Source organism: Archocentrus centrarchus, chromosome 22 (assembly GCF_007364275.1).
Source record: "Archocentrus centrarchus isolate MPI-CPG fArcCen1 chromosome 22, fArcCen1, whole genome shotgun sequence".
Lineage (NCBI taxonomy): Eukaryota > Metazoa > Chordata > Actinopteri > Cichliformes > Cichlidae > Archocentrus > Archocentrus centrarchus.
Genome location: NC_044367.1, coordinates 16,171,916 through 16,188,469, shown reverse-complemented (window position 1 = coordinate 16,188,469; position 16,554 = coordinate 16,171,916). Strand labels below are relative to the sequence as shown.

The following is a 16,554-nucleotide window of genomic DNA, read 5'->3' as shown; positions in this document are numbered from 1 at the left end:
ATACCATGAGCAACTTATAAGATAATGCCAAACAACATTCTGCACATATGACAAGAGCAGTAAAAGAATCCAGATGCTTAACTATATTAAAACAAACACACAAAAAAAAGGAAAAAACACAAGGTGCCGAGTGGATGAAATTATACATCAAGAAATACAGGGAACTATTTTCAATCATTTAATATTTTCCTTGGTTTTCAAATGCTGGAAGATGGTGATACAACATGGCGGCCCCTGTCCCAGCCAGTGTTAATTTCGTTGACGAAATATTTTCGTCGTAGTTTTCGTCGATGACCCTTTTTTTCATGACGATAACTAATTAAAAACTACCTAAAAGGTTAAAAAACAATAACAAAATTGACACGTTCATCAACGAATGAAAGCGAGATGAAAATGCTTGCCGGGGACGAAATCCAATCAGAACTTATTTAATTTTGTGAAAGGCAGGGACAAGTTAGGAAAACATCCAATCAGAACTGACGTAATTTTGTGACAAGGCGGGACAAGTTAGGAAAATATCCAATCAAACGCACAGTTGTGCAAACATGCTCTAAATCCAGGAAGGACAAACTAGCCTGTGATTTGTCTTTACTTCCGATACAACTAAATTAGGTAAACAATGTCAGCAGGGAGAAAGAGAAGAGCCGACGAATGGACACATTTGTCCTTTGACGCTGTGACAAACAAAACGATGTGTAAACCATGTGGGGCGACGATCTCGGGTAAAAACACAACAAATCTTAAACGACATCTGCAAACCAGTCACCCAGATGACTGGTTTGCAAAGGTAAGCATTTTAATGTCATGCAGGGTAAAGTGTTTTTCCCAGTTTAGCGTTTGTGTTTAGAGAAAATCTCCACACCGCGGTGGGTTAGCCTTTCCTGATCTTAGTCCTGAACACTGCCCTGTACCTTTCAGAGCGTGTCCTGCTGTAAAACGCTCGGATTATCTCAGTAAGGTGGTGTTAATGATCAGGTGTGTGGGAAGCAGGTGAAACGCTAATGCTATTATTAATAATATTCCATAACTTTTAATAACCTTTAATAAATGTTTAATTTTGTGTAAGTGTGTATAATGACTAATTCAAGGGAACTGAAGAAAAAGCATTTACATTTTACACTCTTTATGTTTAAGTCGACTAAATCAACTGTAGATTTAATCGACTATATTCTTACGATAATTTCGTTGACTAAAACTAGACTAAAACTATTCAGATGACTAAATTATGACTAAAACTAAATTACATTTTCATCAAAAGACTATGACTAAAACTAAATCAAAATTTGCTGTCAAAATTAACAATGGTCCCAACATTTTAAAAACATGCTAGAAGCATCAAAAAAGTGGAAAATGAACAAAAGCAGTAAGATTTCATGGGTGTAAATTTGGTATGCTGTGTTTGGTAATTTTTTGTAAATACCTAAAGTTCTAGGTTCATATTCTTTTTTTTGGAAAACATCTCCTCTTTAGAGATTTTTTCAAATGGCAACACTGTGAATGTGTTAGGATAAGAGCCTTAACAAAGTCTTTGTGCTTATTAACACTGCAGCATAAAGTACTTGTGTTTGCTTTGACACTGAAATCCTGCTCTGTCAGCGTGTGCGTTAAGGGGTCGGGGTGCACTGATGAGACAGGATTATGAAAATCAAAGCCCATCTCCGCTTTGGAAGGCTGAGGTGTGGCTCTCTGCATACAGAACTATTTTAATCAGGCTGACACACTGTGACACAGTCAGGGTTTGGTGCCCAACAAGGGACAAGGGCTGGACACACTTTGACAGGCCTGAGCAGCCACACGTGGACAGACCAACTGTAACCGTGTATGTGCATACATTTTGCGACTTGTGATGCCCCGCTTGAGCAGTGGGGTGGCAATTCTGCCAATGATGCAGTTTGGTGGCCCAGTGGATGTCCTGCCATGGATCATGTGGACATTCCTTCCCTTAGCAACAAAATAACAGCAGCACAACAACTCACTATAAGTAATGCAGCTGGCTAGACCAGGTCAGACAACAAGGGTGCTGACAGCTAAGCCACTGGCAGGGTATGGTAAGGATGGGTGGCGTAACAGGAGTTTTTCTAAGGTAAGTTTACTGTGTATCATGTCTACACACTTTTTGAGTGGGGGGTTGGGTAAACCAAAACTCAAGTTACTGCAAAATATGTGTCAAGTGCTCACTATGACCTACACCTTTGGCCAATAACTTCTAATCAGTTTCTAAATAAAAAGGAATTTCGTTCAACATTTTCCTGATATTACATTCATAAGGATAGGCGGTGCTGATGCACTAAGCTTAATTTGCACCATGCAGTCATAGATTTAACAGTGTCTGTGAAGCTGGATTTAAGAAATAAGTGTTTGAAGTTTTTAGAATATGGGTAGTGCCATCTTGTGCCAGCACAGAATGTGACATCAGTGTGTTGGCTGGTGGGCTGTCGCTAAAAGCCTTAAATTAGTTTATGCTAGCTAAGTAGTGACAGAACTGATAACTGAGTGGAAAAAAAGAAACTAAAACTAAAAAACAGTCAAAGTGAGGTCACTTTTGTAATGTTATGTTAAAACAGTTTTATGTTTAAAAAAAAAACAAAAAACAAATAAGAAAAAGCTGTCCACTTTCACTCTCTGTCTCTTGCTGGCTAGCTTCGCTGAAATGGGAAAATCCACTATAATGCTATAATGCTCAGGTTTGTAGAGCACTTTATAAATGAGGACTGTGTGGAGGAGAGGCTGAGTCAGGTGCACTGGTGGTTCACCTGACAGACAAGCTGAAATCCGATACTGCCCCCTCTTTGTTTGATTTTTCCTCATGTAGCGCAATCAGCTGATGTTCACAAGATGCGATCAACATTATTTTATGCAATATTAAAGTGTAATTTAACCCCCAGTTATGTCGGGGTTACATGTTTCTTTTGCCAAACACACCCAAACAGTTTATAATATAACATGTTGCTACATGTGCATCACACCACAAACATAACCAAATTTCTTACCGAAGCATGATCAAGAATCCTAACATCCATCTGCTAAAAAAATAGACTGATGGAATAAAAACAGTGGAAGCCTCCGAGGAAACCTTATTTTCTTGTTTTGGTTTAGAAATTCTTATCTCACATTATCTCACTGAGTGGATTACTTCATACTAGAAGTGGGGGAAAGTGAAGCAGGCTGTAATGTGGAGATTTTTATTTATTTATTTTCCTAGCACACAAGATGCAATCAGCACTATTTCATGCAAGATTAAGGTGTGATTTAACACTTTAAAAACATCATGGCATTGGCCACAGTGGTCCCAGAGGCAAAAAAAAAAAAACTTCCATAAACACTATAAATCTATAAAATCTAAGGATCTGTACAAGTGATAGGTCAAGTATTCATGGTACTTATTTTAATGTGTTCTGTAGTGATGGCTGACTCTTCCCATTTTCACAGTAATGGCTTCTTTTTGATCATTCAATTCGTTTGTGACCTGAAATGGCACTAACATACCTGAAAAAAGTGTTTATGTTTATTTGTGTATATGTAATAGTAAGGTTGTGTATAAGTGTGGGCTAGCTATGCAATAATGCTGTGTTTGTGTATTTTGGGGACTTAGCAGATAAATTCAGAGCGGCAACTGACTGGGAGCTTAGCCCATGGGTAGCACAGCTGGAATAAACTGGCATTAGCGCGAGTTGTTTGGATGAAAAGTGCCTCGTTAAATCTGATCGTATATTTGGAGTTACCCAGGAGCTGCTTCGGTGACAGTTGTGGAGCAGTGAACAATGCAGTTCCTGCTATATTCAAAACATTAATTCTGGGGGAAAGGAGCAGAGCTCCTGCTCCTAGAAATGGTTCAACTAAGTCTTTACCTGATTCAGCTCAGCTTGGCTCACATCCCTCTGCCTGATTCAAAGAAATTTAGCGTGGGGTTTAAGTATTTATAATCCACTACTGAAGTGGGAAAAAATATGTATGTGGAAACACTGCCAGCTAAGACAAATTTTGAGCTGTTCAAACAACTGTGACAAATAAAGAACTCCCATACTGTACAAACAAAACAGTAATCAGTCAGTGACTTAGCGCAATGCAGAGCCAAAACACTGATTTAAAGACCTTAAAAAAATGTTCAGGTCAGTAATTTGAAAATGTCAACTTCAGAAAAGGTTAAACCTTGAAGCAATTACGAATTACTAATGAATCATTTTCTTTTTCAATCTCATTTACATATGAACAAGTGAAAACACACACACGGGCCAGTTCATCAAAGTGAGGGTGCTTTTTGGCTCTTTGGCAGGCTAATATGATCTGACAAACAGCTGTTCCAAGAGTTTATTCTCAAGCCACTGCAAATCGATTAGATTAATGAGGCGTGCCTCTCTCTCTGGCTGGTACCAGCTGCCTGTTCAAGGGTTCACTAGCTGCCATTTAGCAGGGAAGTCAGACGGCAATGGTGGCGCTGCTGTACTACAGCACAGGAGAAAGATGATCATGGACACGGGCCTCAGTTGGGGGGATTGTTGTGTAAGCAAAAATCCCACTATATTGCTGTGGTCAGCTAAAAACATCATTATTGATTTTTTCCTTCTTCGTTTCAACTGTAGCTTGTAGCTTATGGTGTTCAGGAGAACCTCTGAACATAGTAGCAATTTGCTAGCAACTAATGCTTTTGGACCTATATATTGGGAGTTTGAGCTTTTGAAGTCCAAAGTAGGGTTTAATATTTTTCCCGAAAATGACATGAATCAAATCCCGGGAAATGACGAGCCATTTCCCGGGAATCCCGGGAAAAAGTTTATTTATTTTTTTATTTTAATTAGGCCTTCTGTAGCCTGTGTCGGCCTTAACCTATTGTGATATTGTAGAGGTAGCTTTCCAGCTATGTCCTGTTATGCCCAGTAGGGGGTAACGTCGGCTTGATTAACGCAATAAAACCTACATCTCGACATTCGAGTGCTCGAGCTATGCGGTGTTGTATCGTTCCTCAACACTCCCTTAACAAATATAATTCGAATATTCCTCCATTGTACATGGAATTATAACAAGCGATTTTACAACTGCTGGTGCAAAACAATACGGTTCATCTCCACAGCATTGATAAAGGCTCAGCCACGCTGTCGTGGCGACATCTGTTGCGCTATATCTCCACCAGTGGAACGCTGTAATAGTCATTGAAAAGTTAACTACCGTACTACACTATAATATGGCATAACACAGGGCCTTGAGTAATGCACTACGACTTGGTCATTGCCATTCTGGCAACAGCAAATTTATAACACCGTGTCTGAGGGTTAAAGTAGGTTCGCTGTGAATCGTCTATTGAAAAACTGGCCAATCCTTATAGCCTAAAAAATATACATTTTACTCAACTCCATTTTAAAAGCGAAATATGTTAAAGCAATCTATTTCATGATAATTTCTTCACACATTAGGCCCGTATCCTAATTCATGATTGTTAGTAAGCGGCTGCAAACGAGGAAAAGAAACACTCGAAGTTAAACAGATATTTCTTTATTGTTCAGGGCAGGCATATTTTATAGGCTATATAATGCAATATAACAATATATAATAATATAAAATTATATAATACAAAATACCTTAGGGTAAACACATTGCCTACGATTTCAACAAATTAAAGAGGAAAAAAGTACAACTGTGTAATACCTCTATTAAAACGCTTGAGATGAAGGCTGAAGCCAGCCTTAAACGGAGGCTGAACGTGCCTGAAATGAAGAGTAATGCTTTTCGCATTAAACGAACCCTTCTCTCAATATTCCCTTAAATTTAACATTCTGAAGCTTTCTTTTCTTTCTGAAAGTCAAATCAACGCGCGCGACTTTTTTCCCGGTTTCCCGTCTAACGTTTCCCGGGAAACGGGAAATGGTTCTGATCGCATTTCCCGGGAATCCCGGATCCCGGGATTAAACCCTAGTCCAAAGGTTCTTGGACATAAGGCAGAATGGTAAATGCCAAAAACAGTCATTGACATCTAATTAATATGCAAAACATTTACACATTTGCATTCCTCCCAGCTAAAACAATATTCTGTTGCTAGCTAATTTAATAGTTATGATGGATATCCTCCCAACAAATCCTTCACAACATGCTACTTCCTTATTTCTTAATGTTTTTTTAAAATGTTTCTATTTACCTTAGATGCCCAAACTGTTTGGTCAAGGATTCTCGGGTGTCTACTGCTGCGACATTGGCTAAGGCAAAGTCGTGCAACTCTGGGAAATGAGCAAAGGCTGCCCTCTGCAAGACAGAAAACAAAAGAAACTGATATCTAGATACACACCACCATTAAAACATACAGAGGGGGAAATAATTATTTGATCCCCTGAAGAAATTGTAAGTTTGCTCACTTCCAAAGCACCACAATCAACCAAATCAACCACAAATCCAGGAAAAACACAACATTAAAAGTTATAAATTATTTGCATGTCACTGAGTGAAATAAGTATTTGATCCCCAAACAAAACATGACCTAGTACTTGGTGGAGAAACCCTTGTTGGACAGCAAGCACAGTGGTAAGATGTGTCCTGAGATTGGTTACCAGGTTATTAAACACATCTCAGGAGGGGGTTTTGGCCCACTCCTCTAACCCTCTAAATCATTTAGGTTTCTTGGCTGATGCTTGGCAACTCTAAGCTTTGGCTCCCTCCACAGATTTTCTATAGAATTGAGGTCTGGAGACTGGCTGGGCTACTGGATGACCTTGAGGTGCTTCTTCTTTAGTCAGTCCTTTGTTGCCTTGGCAGTATGTTTTGGCAGTATGGATGGGTTGGAAGACCCATCCACAATCCATCTTCAGTGTTCTGGCTGAGGGAAGGAGATTCTCATCCAAGATTTTAGGGCACATGGCCCCCGTCCATTGGCCTCTCAATGTGGTGAAGATGTCCTGTACTCTTAGCAGAAAAACAGCCCAAAGCATGTTTCCCCCCTCCGTGCTTGACTGTGGGGATGGTGTTTTTTGGGTCACACTCAGCATTTCTCTTCCTGCAAACACGGTGGGTCAAGTTGATGTTTGAATAATTCAAATGTTCACTGGCAAACTTAAGATGCGCCTGTACATGTGCCTTTTTTCAGCAGGGGGGGACCTTGTTGGCACTGCAAGATTTTCTTTTCTTTGACAGCGCTTTGCTCTTGCCCATGGTGGTGGAGAGGCTGTAATCGAAGAAATTGTTTCTGTGGACAGGTGTGCTTTATACACATAACAAATTGAGATCAGGAGTATCCATAATTGACTGATCGATTGATTACCTGCAATCCAATCTGTGGCTGGGTTGTAGGGGATCACATACTTATTTCACTCAATGACATGCAAATCTATTTATAACTTTTATGTAATGTGTTTTTTTTTTGTGGTTGATATTCTGTCTCTTTCCATTAAAATGAAACTACCATAAAAAATAGAGACAGTTTATAAGTGAGCAAACTTACAAATTCAGCAGGGGATCAAATCATTATTTCCCCCCACTTTAGCTCATTAATCCATATATTTTCCTAAGATCTCCAAAGTCATATTAAAAAGGCAACAATCTTGAATCTGGCATTATGTTAACTCTTTCACCCATAAAGACAACATCTGATAACAATTCTAATAAGTGTCAAAATGGGGAAATAGTTCAGATTCAAGGATTCTTCCATTTGTTATTGCAGCTATAAAAAACAGATGTGATACATGATTTCTAGATGCACAAAACTAAAGACAACTGTGAGGTACGCTGCAAATTCAAAGAATTACATTGTATGGCTAAATTACACTACATGGACAAAAGCATTAGTCCACACCTCTTAATGTCTAAATTCAGGTGTTTTCAGTCCCATTGCCACAGAAGTATAAACTCAAGCAACTAGCAATGCAGTCTGGCTTTGCAAACATTTGTGAAAGAATTGGCCATTCTAAAGAGTTTACTGAATTTGAATGCAGTATGATAATAGGATGCCACCACTGCACCAAGTCAGTTGGTAAATTGTTTTCCCTCATTGATATTCCATGATCAACTGTAAGCGATATTATTGCAAAGTGGAAGCATTTAGGAACCACAGCAACTCAGCCAGACCAAGCCAGGTTACAGAGGTGCATAGTGAGTAAAAGTCGCCCAACACTGCTGACTCTGTAACTGCAGAGTTTCAAACCTCCTATGGTATTAACATCAGCACAAAAACTGTGTGCTGGAAGCTTCATGGCATGGGTTTCCTTGGCCAAGCAGTTCCTGTAGGTGTAATGTGTAGGTGGCCAAGTGCTTTTGTCCATATAGTGTATGCCAATGAATGTACAAACATTTCATATAATGCTTACCTGCAGAGAAGTGATTCTGTCATAGTGCAAAGTGGTCATCTCTTTCTGAGTCAGGGCATTTCCTGTCTGATCATTGATTTCAAAACCAGTATAGAACTTCAGCATGTCCAGCAACTAGTAGGATGAGCAAGTAACACAAGTTAGTTCTAAATATAAAAATGATATTAAAGCAAATGCAATATTTTTTTCTGTACACAAATATTATCATTGCAAGCTTTAATGAATATTTGCTCATTTTTTGTACCTGACAGAAGAGGTGTCCCTCCTTCTCTCTCTTGGTGAGGCCGGAGAGGTGACATCTGACCACCAAATGAGAATCATCCAGCACTGTATTGAACCAACGCCTGGTGGGCAGCAGTGCCTATACACACAGGATACCATGTTTATAGCAGTGGATCTCACGTTTAATCTGTGGATAGAATTCCTTACCTCAAATCTATCACAAATATCAATTTAACAAAAATTTCAAGTGTAGAAACATGAAGGGGAAGATGCTATTTCAGTGGAAAAACATTTTCTGGAAAATTTTCTGATCACAGTTCATTACAGGGCAAAAAAGTTACTACCTCTTAGTGGTCAAAGAAACCAAGTGGCTCGAGAATAACCACATCTCTCAGCATCATGACTACCAATGCATCTAACTGATTACTCTCTGTATGTCATGAGGTTGTTTTGAAACATATGATAGCCTTATTTTTTCTGTTGCCAGAAAGATGTGAAGACAACATGGCAAAAACTGTCTAAGTTACTTCTATAGTCATTATTTATCTGGTTGATGCTTGCAGCACAGGAACATGACATAAAGGCAAGAACAGAGGAGGCCTGTCAAAAAGAGATAACAGAGCTGCTTTGGTGAGAATATAACAAAGAGCACTCTTGAGTGAGAGAGAGTGACTACAGCATACAGATTCACACTATAAAGAGTGCTGCCTGGAAAAAAAAAAAGTGTTGTGAAACCAAATATGAAATACAAAACAGCGAGGCAAAACACAAACAAAATATCTATATCAATCAGTGAAAATTGATGTTCAAAGGCAGCATGTGCAGGAAATAATACCTAAATGGCGAAAAAGCACATTGCTTTATATGCAACAGAAATCTCTGATCTCAACACAGTCCTGACAGCCAACACAGAACTGACATGATAACAGGGGTATTTTTCACTGCAATTATTTTCATGCTGTCATCAGAGGGGGGAAGTATGGATTTCAGGCAACTGAGGCTTTGTAAAATGATAGTGCTGAAGGACAGGAGATGTGTCTGGGGACAGTCAATGGCCCAGCTACTAGCCATTGCCAGGAATGGCAAGGCCAGTCTGTCAGCAGAGAGCCAGATGACATCTATTGTGCTCGCTCAGTAGTAACAGGAGGTCTGCCCAGGCAGGAGTAACAACTTATCTGACACTGTGTCTTAACACCACTTTTATAAGTAAGAAATTGAACATTATATAAAGTTAATTATTTCTTTTACAAAATGTATAGATGGGTCATAAATATTTCTTATCTTTAAAAGCCATTTCATCACCATCAAAATACAAACTTTGACTCCGTAACAGACAAAAAAATGCACCATGATTATCCAGTGTAGAATACACTCGACTGCATGGCAACTACAGCAACTAAATCAAGTTTTGCTATGTTTATGTTTTTTCCTCCAGTCCAGGGGTCTGTAGATTAAGGAGACATTTTTTACAGCCTCTCAAAGTGAAAAACTAACAGGCCAAATGATACAACATGATTTTCATTCAGATTTGTTGGGATACAGACTTTTTTTTTCATGCAGATTTCACAGGAAACAACACTGCAGCTCACAGCAGAAAGAAATGGATATTTTTAAATAACTATCTTTCACCTGCAAGACCTTTGCCGCAAGTTTCCAGGCAACAGCAGAGCACACAGCAGATAAATTAAGAACACAAAATAGACATTTGAAAATGAATTCAAATCTGCAATCTGTTATAAATTTAAAGAGACCAACAAAAAACAAACAAAAGAAAACCCCCAAAACAAAACAAGGATATTTTAACTAACTGTTCCTTCAAACATAACTTTTATGAAAAGTTTAATTGGCTATCTCCAAACATTATGTCATTTTATTATATTATGATTTACAGTTTACACCACATGCCAAAAACCATCAGGCTGAAAATAACCTCTCATACTACTATCAGGCTACTGCTTCAAACAGTGCATAGCTCTGCAGACAGGAATCAGAGAAGCACCGAGAGTGAAGCTGATGCAGAGCATTTATCCAGTGACTGTTGTTGACATGAGTTAGCTATAAATCTGAAGGACAAAAGGGAAATGAGATCTGCAGAAAATGCTGTCTAGACAAGTTCCTTCATCAGGATATCATAATTACAAACATACTGTAGAGCTACACTTGTACCGAGAATCACATGGAAACAAGTATAATCTGTGAAGAATGAATGAATTATTTCTCAATGTAAATTAACAAAAAAAAGCAAATATGACAGAAGGTTATGTTTCTTGAATAAGGCTATGATTACGCAGGTTGTGCTTTACCTCCAAATCAATCATGAGTTCAATGAATCTCTCGGAGTAATGCACTTGGTCCATGGACACAGGCCCTGTGGAAAAATGAAGGACAGCATTGTTCAGGTTATATCTTTGGTGCAGGAAATCCATATTTCCAGGAACATATAAAATATGATGAACAGACAAAGCCAAAAAAAGACATGGAATATTAGAGGATTTAAAGGATGATGTGTAGTTTTCAACAAGGACATGAGGACAGCAAACGCATATGGACAACGCCACGGTGCCGTGCTGAGTGTGTGAGCCTCGCTATGAGATGCTGCATGGCTAGCACAGCAGCATGCTGGGTCCTCAGCTCTCATTAGGCATGCTGGTGCATAAGTGTGTATGTGCGCACTTAGAAGGTGAGCCATGCCGTAAGTATTGGAGTGATGTGGATCCTACTGGGTTTTAGATTTTGATCTAATCTGTCAGGTTTGAATTCTATCTAAAAACACGTATACACACATTCTGTTTTTAGCATTCAGGTGGGGGGCCTGCGTGTCGGCCTGCATTACAACACAGCGGTGAGCGCCGTTGGCTGTATGGCAGCTGGAACACATCCTCCTTGGGCAGCTGCACAACTCAAAAAGAAAGGAAGGAGCGATGCAACTGGCAACAGTTTACATCTATTTCTGTCCAGACCCATATAACACATGGGAAGACTTGAAGACAATCCAGTATCTGACCAAATGTTAAATATGGTCACAATTTCTAGTCCTCCTCCTGAGATATGGCATTCAGTAATGCTAGAAGGGTGTTTATGCAGAACATTACAATGTCATAGCGACTTTTGACCTTTTAGGTATAAAACAGCATTGGTATCACTTCACCACTTTATCCTATTAGACATTTGTGTGGAATTTTGTTACAGTCAGCATATCCATGTGTCTGAGGTCACAATGACCTTGACCTTTGAGCACTAACATTTAACCAGTTCTTCTGAAGAAGCTGCATCAAGGCAATGAAGAGAATGAGCCGAGAACGGCTGGAAAACACAATGGATAGCATTGTGGTGGTTCATATGGGCAATACCTGCTTTTCAAGAGTGCTTGTTCTAGATGTATGTAAAGTATGTAAAATCATGTGTGCACCAGTTCACACACCAGCTGGTATTTATAAATCAGTATTTTTATAGCAAGTCAGTCCTGATATGTGAAAATTAAAAAAATAAAAAAGACAGCTTTTTCATATGGCTTGCATTTCTCATTATTACTATTTTCTGTTTACACAATAGTTATCTCGCTGTCTAGCTGGTGAAAACGGGAAACTCAGAGCGAGGACAGCACACATATTTTAAGTATGATCTACTATTCAGAAACTGTGCTGCAAACAACTGAGTTTTTACTAAATTTTGTCAGGGCTCTTATTAACTGTATATTTCTTGTGACAGTTACAAATAGCTGCAGCAGTGTAGTAATGGTTTGGTTCCCTTATGTGAACAGATGCACTATTTTGTCTCTCACCTGTACAACCGTTTCTTTGCTGATCACATAGTTGACAGCCTCAGTTACTTTTTTCAGTTCAGTAGTTTTACTTTTGCCAATGATTCAATGAAAAGACATTTTTTTCTGCCCATGTCTCAGTGTCTTAGTTTCTCTTTCAGTGAAACTGCACTTCTTTTTGCTGTTGTTTTCACTGCCATGTCTAATAGCTCGAGGTGCAAACAGCATTTCATTATGCAAATGATTAAGTAAAGGAGTGTATATTCATGGTTAAAAACCACAGTGGAAAGCTTGTGCATGTGAGTACAATCTTACTATGACTAAGATTTATAAAAGAGGACCATGCAGAGATGCACTTGTTAATCCTACAAAGAGAATGGACATGCACATTTTGCCTTTGAGATTTTTGGATCTCTAATTTGGGGCCAAAGTTCCAAAGATAGTCACCTGAGCTCTATAAAAAAAAACTTTCAGGAAGTAGAGATTTAAAAGAAAGCCCACATTAAATAGTTGTGTAAAACTATTTCCCAAAGGACAAAAAATCATTTTTTTCCTATTTACCTGTTGGTGGAATTGATGCAAGAACTGCATGAAACTTTTTAATAAGAGCTGAGAGGAAGGTCCTCTCCTTCTTTGCCCTGAGGAAACACAAAGAAAGTAAATCAAAAACAAGCTAGAAACAGATTCTCTAAATCTGTATAGATTTTTTTTTTTTTAACACGCAAGCGAAGGAAATATCATTACTGCTCAGCTGCGTCAGCATCCATCTTATCAAATTTCTTTTTGATTAGATTCCAGAACTTCTGCAGTTTGGGAACTTTCTTCAGTTCATGTTGGAGTCTGGACTGTAAACATGATAGAAAAAAAAATGAGTAATGATTCAGTTTGAATAGGGATTAGCATCACAGCAAGGAAGCAATTCATTCACTTAAAATTAGCAAACACTGACATTACTTGGTGTGCAAATAACCACCACAGATTCTTAATTAAGATAATAGTTTGACATCTTACTGGTAAGAGGCACATCCACATTGGCAGAGAGATGAGCTGCTGCACCTGCTCTCTGATCAAATCTACCTCCTGGGAGGAAAGTGCAGCGAGAGAGAATGAAAAAGAAAGACAGGAAGACTGAGTGGGAGAGCGGCTTGTCAAACTGCATTGTGCATAACAGATTTTTATTATACTTCAAACCCCTAATAAAAGTCTGCAACTAAAATATTTAGAGGCCTTTATGGGATACAATCAAAGGGCAGCAGGCTACCACAGCACATTTTTAAGTGAGACATCTGCAATGCTTCCCTGTGGTTTAATGCTGCTGCAGAGGATACAGAGGGAGATGGCCTAGGTTGTCCTGGCTTGTCTACTATTGCCACCTAGTGGACATTACAAATAACTGGAGTAATTCTCACTTCTTTGGCAAGGCATGTTGGCATTGCTTCCATTATACTGTAAGAAACTGTCCTTAATTTGATTACTTAAATTGTCATGTAACTGAATTTAAATTTTATTTGGAGTAAAACAGCAATTATCTATTTTTGCTAAAGTCTTAATTTAAAATTCTAAGCTTATATTACCACACCTGCTCTTCACCTACACCTGATAAGCAAAGCAACATTTAAAAAAAAAAAAAAAAAAAATCTCTAAACTGATTTTAATAGACAAGTTATGTCACTTTAAACTATGTAAATATTCCCACCAAAATATAAACTCATGACTCCCATAGGAGCAGACATTATTGTATTATTGCAGAATAACACTAACTTCTCCAGATGGTTAGTTATTAGATATTTGTGTAGTGGTACATACCAGACTGTTGAAGCAGTGGTCCAAGAAGACCAGGAGCACAGTTTGTTCCTTCAGAGTAAGGCCAACCTGCTCATCTGCCAACACAGCTTCCATCACACATTTGAAGAAAAATGGAAAATGGTTGGGCTCCTTCTTGAATACCTGAAATACACCAAGCAACAGAAAATGTTAAAAAGAAAGACCCTGCATTAGGGGTGGCAAGCATAATCAAATGCAGTCAACATGCAACGACAATTAATCTAAACTTCAATAAGGTACTGTTTATTCATTCTATTTTACCTCCCAGGCTGGAACATTTTCTCTGAACTTCTCATTGACAATGCAACAAATGGACATGATGTAGGCATTGCTGGACACCTCTGGAGTGTAGTTCACCCACAGGTAGTTTTCAAGGTACTGGCTGAAAGATAAGAAAATAATAAATTATTAACCATTCAGTAAGTAGTGCTGACAATTCTTCTTTTTTCCCCAATGATTGTTTTGAATGGTAATGTGAAGAAATGCGAGTTAAAATATCTTACCTGAATTCAAGCAGCATAATTTTCCTAATGGCGAATCTGAAAATGTATAACACAGATGAATAGTAAAATGTGTTCTTTGCATTAAAAAAGGCAGTTCAAGGGGGGGAAAAAATGCAACAGAAACTTACTTGGAGTTGAGAATCTCATTCTCATAAATATCTTTCATCACCTAAAGAAACCACAAAGAACACTGAAATCATCACGCAAGCACAGTTAAAAACTCAGTTAAAAAATGTGTTTCTGTGTTAGGTAGCATGCTTGCTGCCACTTTATGCCTTTTGACTATTTGAAACAAAATCATTAAAGTGCACTTTTTTTTTTTTTAAAGATACGATAAAACTAGTCCATATGACGTGACCAAAACTATGCAATGCAACGGTTCTGGGCTGATACCTATGATTAAAATAACAATTTGGCCAATAAGCAGTTCCAATATCGCCCTTTCATTTGTTTGTTTTATTTTTGTTGCCACGTGATCCAAATTATAAGGACAGCATAATAACGTGGCACAACACAAAATTCTGGCTATTTTCACCAGTGAATGTCTTCTTATTTGCCAAAAAGTGCCAGTGAATCACTAATAGGAGTTATACCTACACCTCGAAAGTGCAAATAACTCACCTTAGGGTCAAAGGGTAGTTTATTCTTTGCATGAGGTGCCCAATATTTGTTAGCCAACTGAAAAGAAGAAATCATCCACAGTATTAAATATGGCTGCATGAACATGCAAAACGCAACAAATGATTAGAGGTTGGCGTATGGGTGGAAGACCTAAAGGGTAAAGAAAATATATAAATTGTGTTTTTCTAGTTTGCATGTTTTATTCTTACCAAACACACAGAAGTAAAAATCTCCAGCAAAAGCTGGCTGTCTTGAGCACTGAACATTATGGCATAGTCACAACCACCTGCCCTATCTCCTTAGCCCAAACAAAACCATTGTCTTTGTATATATGGCACAACATAGAATATAAGGGCATCATGGGAAAACGTAAAAGCACAGTACTGGACCACACATATAAAGAAAATAAATGCTGATTACCTGCGTGACATATTCCGCATTTATCTGGGATACAGACGGCGCAGCAGCCTTTTTAGCGGGGGTTTCTTTCTCCGTGGTGGCCATAACAACGGCTAAAATAAAAAGACGATTGTGAGGGAGAAAAAAAAAAGAGAGAGTACAAATAATTTGTTTGAAACCTGCAGTATCGATACGCCAAAACTAACGATTCCGAACCTGTGTGTATTAAACATATGGCTTTACAAACATGGACGAATAAACGGTAATAAAACACTGAGAAAGTTCGCAATCGGGGCTAAAAAGTAAAGCAGGATAACTGACAAAGAGTGCTAGTATATGCAGTTACATCCACTAACTAACTGACTGTCCTGCGCTTTATTTAACGCCAAACTTGGCGTTATAAGTTCACAGAGTAGTAACATGACATTAGTAATCTTAGCCTTCTCGGTGAGATGATATAGCTAAATAGTAGCACTGAGATCCAACTGACTCAGAAATAGTTCAGAGAATAGCAGTAACTTTAACCAATGACATAAGCTTAGCAGAATTTAGCTCACTAACCTTTATTTTTATTTCAGCATGAGCGTAACTGCCGTCGGATTGCTGCTTACGAATCTACACAAGCAAACGCGCTGCATGCGACTAACTTCCTGCAAGTGTACGTCTCTCAAACCGTCCCCTAATTATGAAAGCTTGCAATCCGTTCCGTTCCCTCCGGTTTCATATTTGTTGACAACAGAAGTTAAATGTTGTGTCTGGAAACTGCTGGGGGAATTAAATCAGCTTAAAAAAAATCTTAGTGAAATTACAAGACAAATAGATTGGTTAAAAAATAGAAAAAAGAAGAAGTAATGAAACATATAAAGATATGAACTGTTTATAATTTAAGGGAACAGTGAAACTGCAAGGAGCAGAGGCCGTGAAGGTAGATTAGTCTAAATAC

General features: G+C 38.4%; 1 protein-coding gene across 1 annotated transcript in view; it reads right to left on the bottom strand.

Annotated features, from left to right (window-relative positions):
* aqr (aquarius intron-binding spliceosomal factor) overlaps positions 1-16,284 on the bottom strand; it is a 74,172-nt gene extending 57,888 nt beyond the window's left edge. Inside the window, exons 1-14 of the mRNA XM_030719166.1 lie at positions 16,173-16,284; positions 15,633-15,724; positions 15,213-15,269; positions 14,720-14,760; positions 14,592-14,627; positions 14,350-14,470; positions 14,071-14,211; positions 13,276-13,344; positions 13,009-13,109; positions 12,826-12,902; positions 10,808-10,872; positions 8,527-8,643; positions 8,283-8,396; positions 6,128-6,231 (exon numbers count right to left, since the gene is read on the bottom strand). Of these exons, the coding sequence (XP_030575026.1) occupies positions 6,128-6,231; positions 8,283-8,396; positions 8,527-8,643; positions 10,808-10,872; positions 12,826-12,902; positions 13,009-13,109; positions 13,276-13,344; positions 14,071-14,211; positions 14,350-14,470; positions 14,592-14,627; positions 14,720-14,760; positions 15,213-15,269; positions 15,633-15,716 (1,127 nt within the window). The 5' untranslated portion in view covers positions 15,717-15,724; positions 16,173-16,284. The remainder of the gene's footprint in view (positions 1-6,127; positions 6,232-8,282; positions 8,397-8,526; positions 8,644-10,807; positions 10,873-12,825; positions 12,903-13,008; positions 13,110-13,275; positions 13,345-14,070; positions 14,212-14,349; positions 14,471-14,591; positions 14,628-14,719; positions 14,761-15,212; positions 15,270-15,632; positions 15,725-16,172) is intronic.
* Between the last annotated feature and the right edge of the window lie 270 nt (positions 16,285-16,554).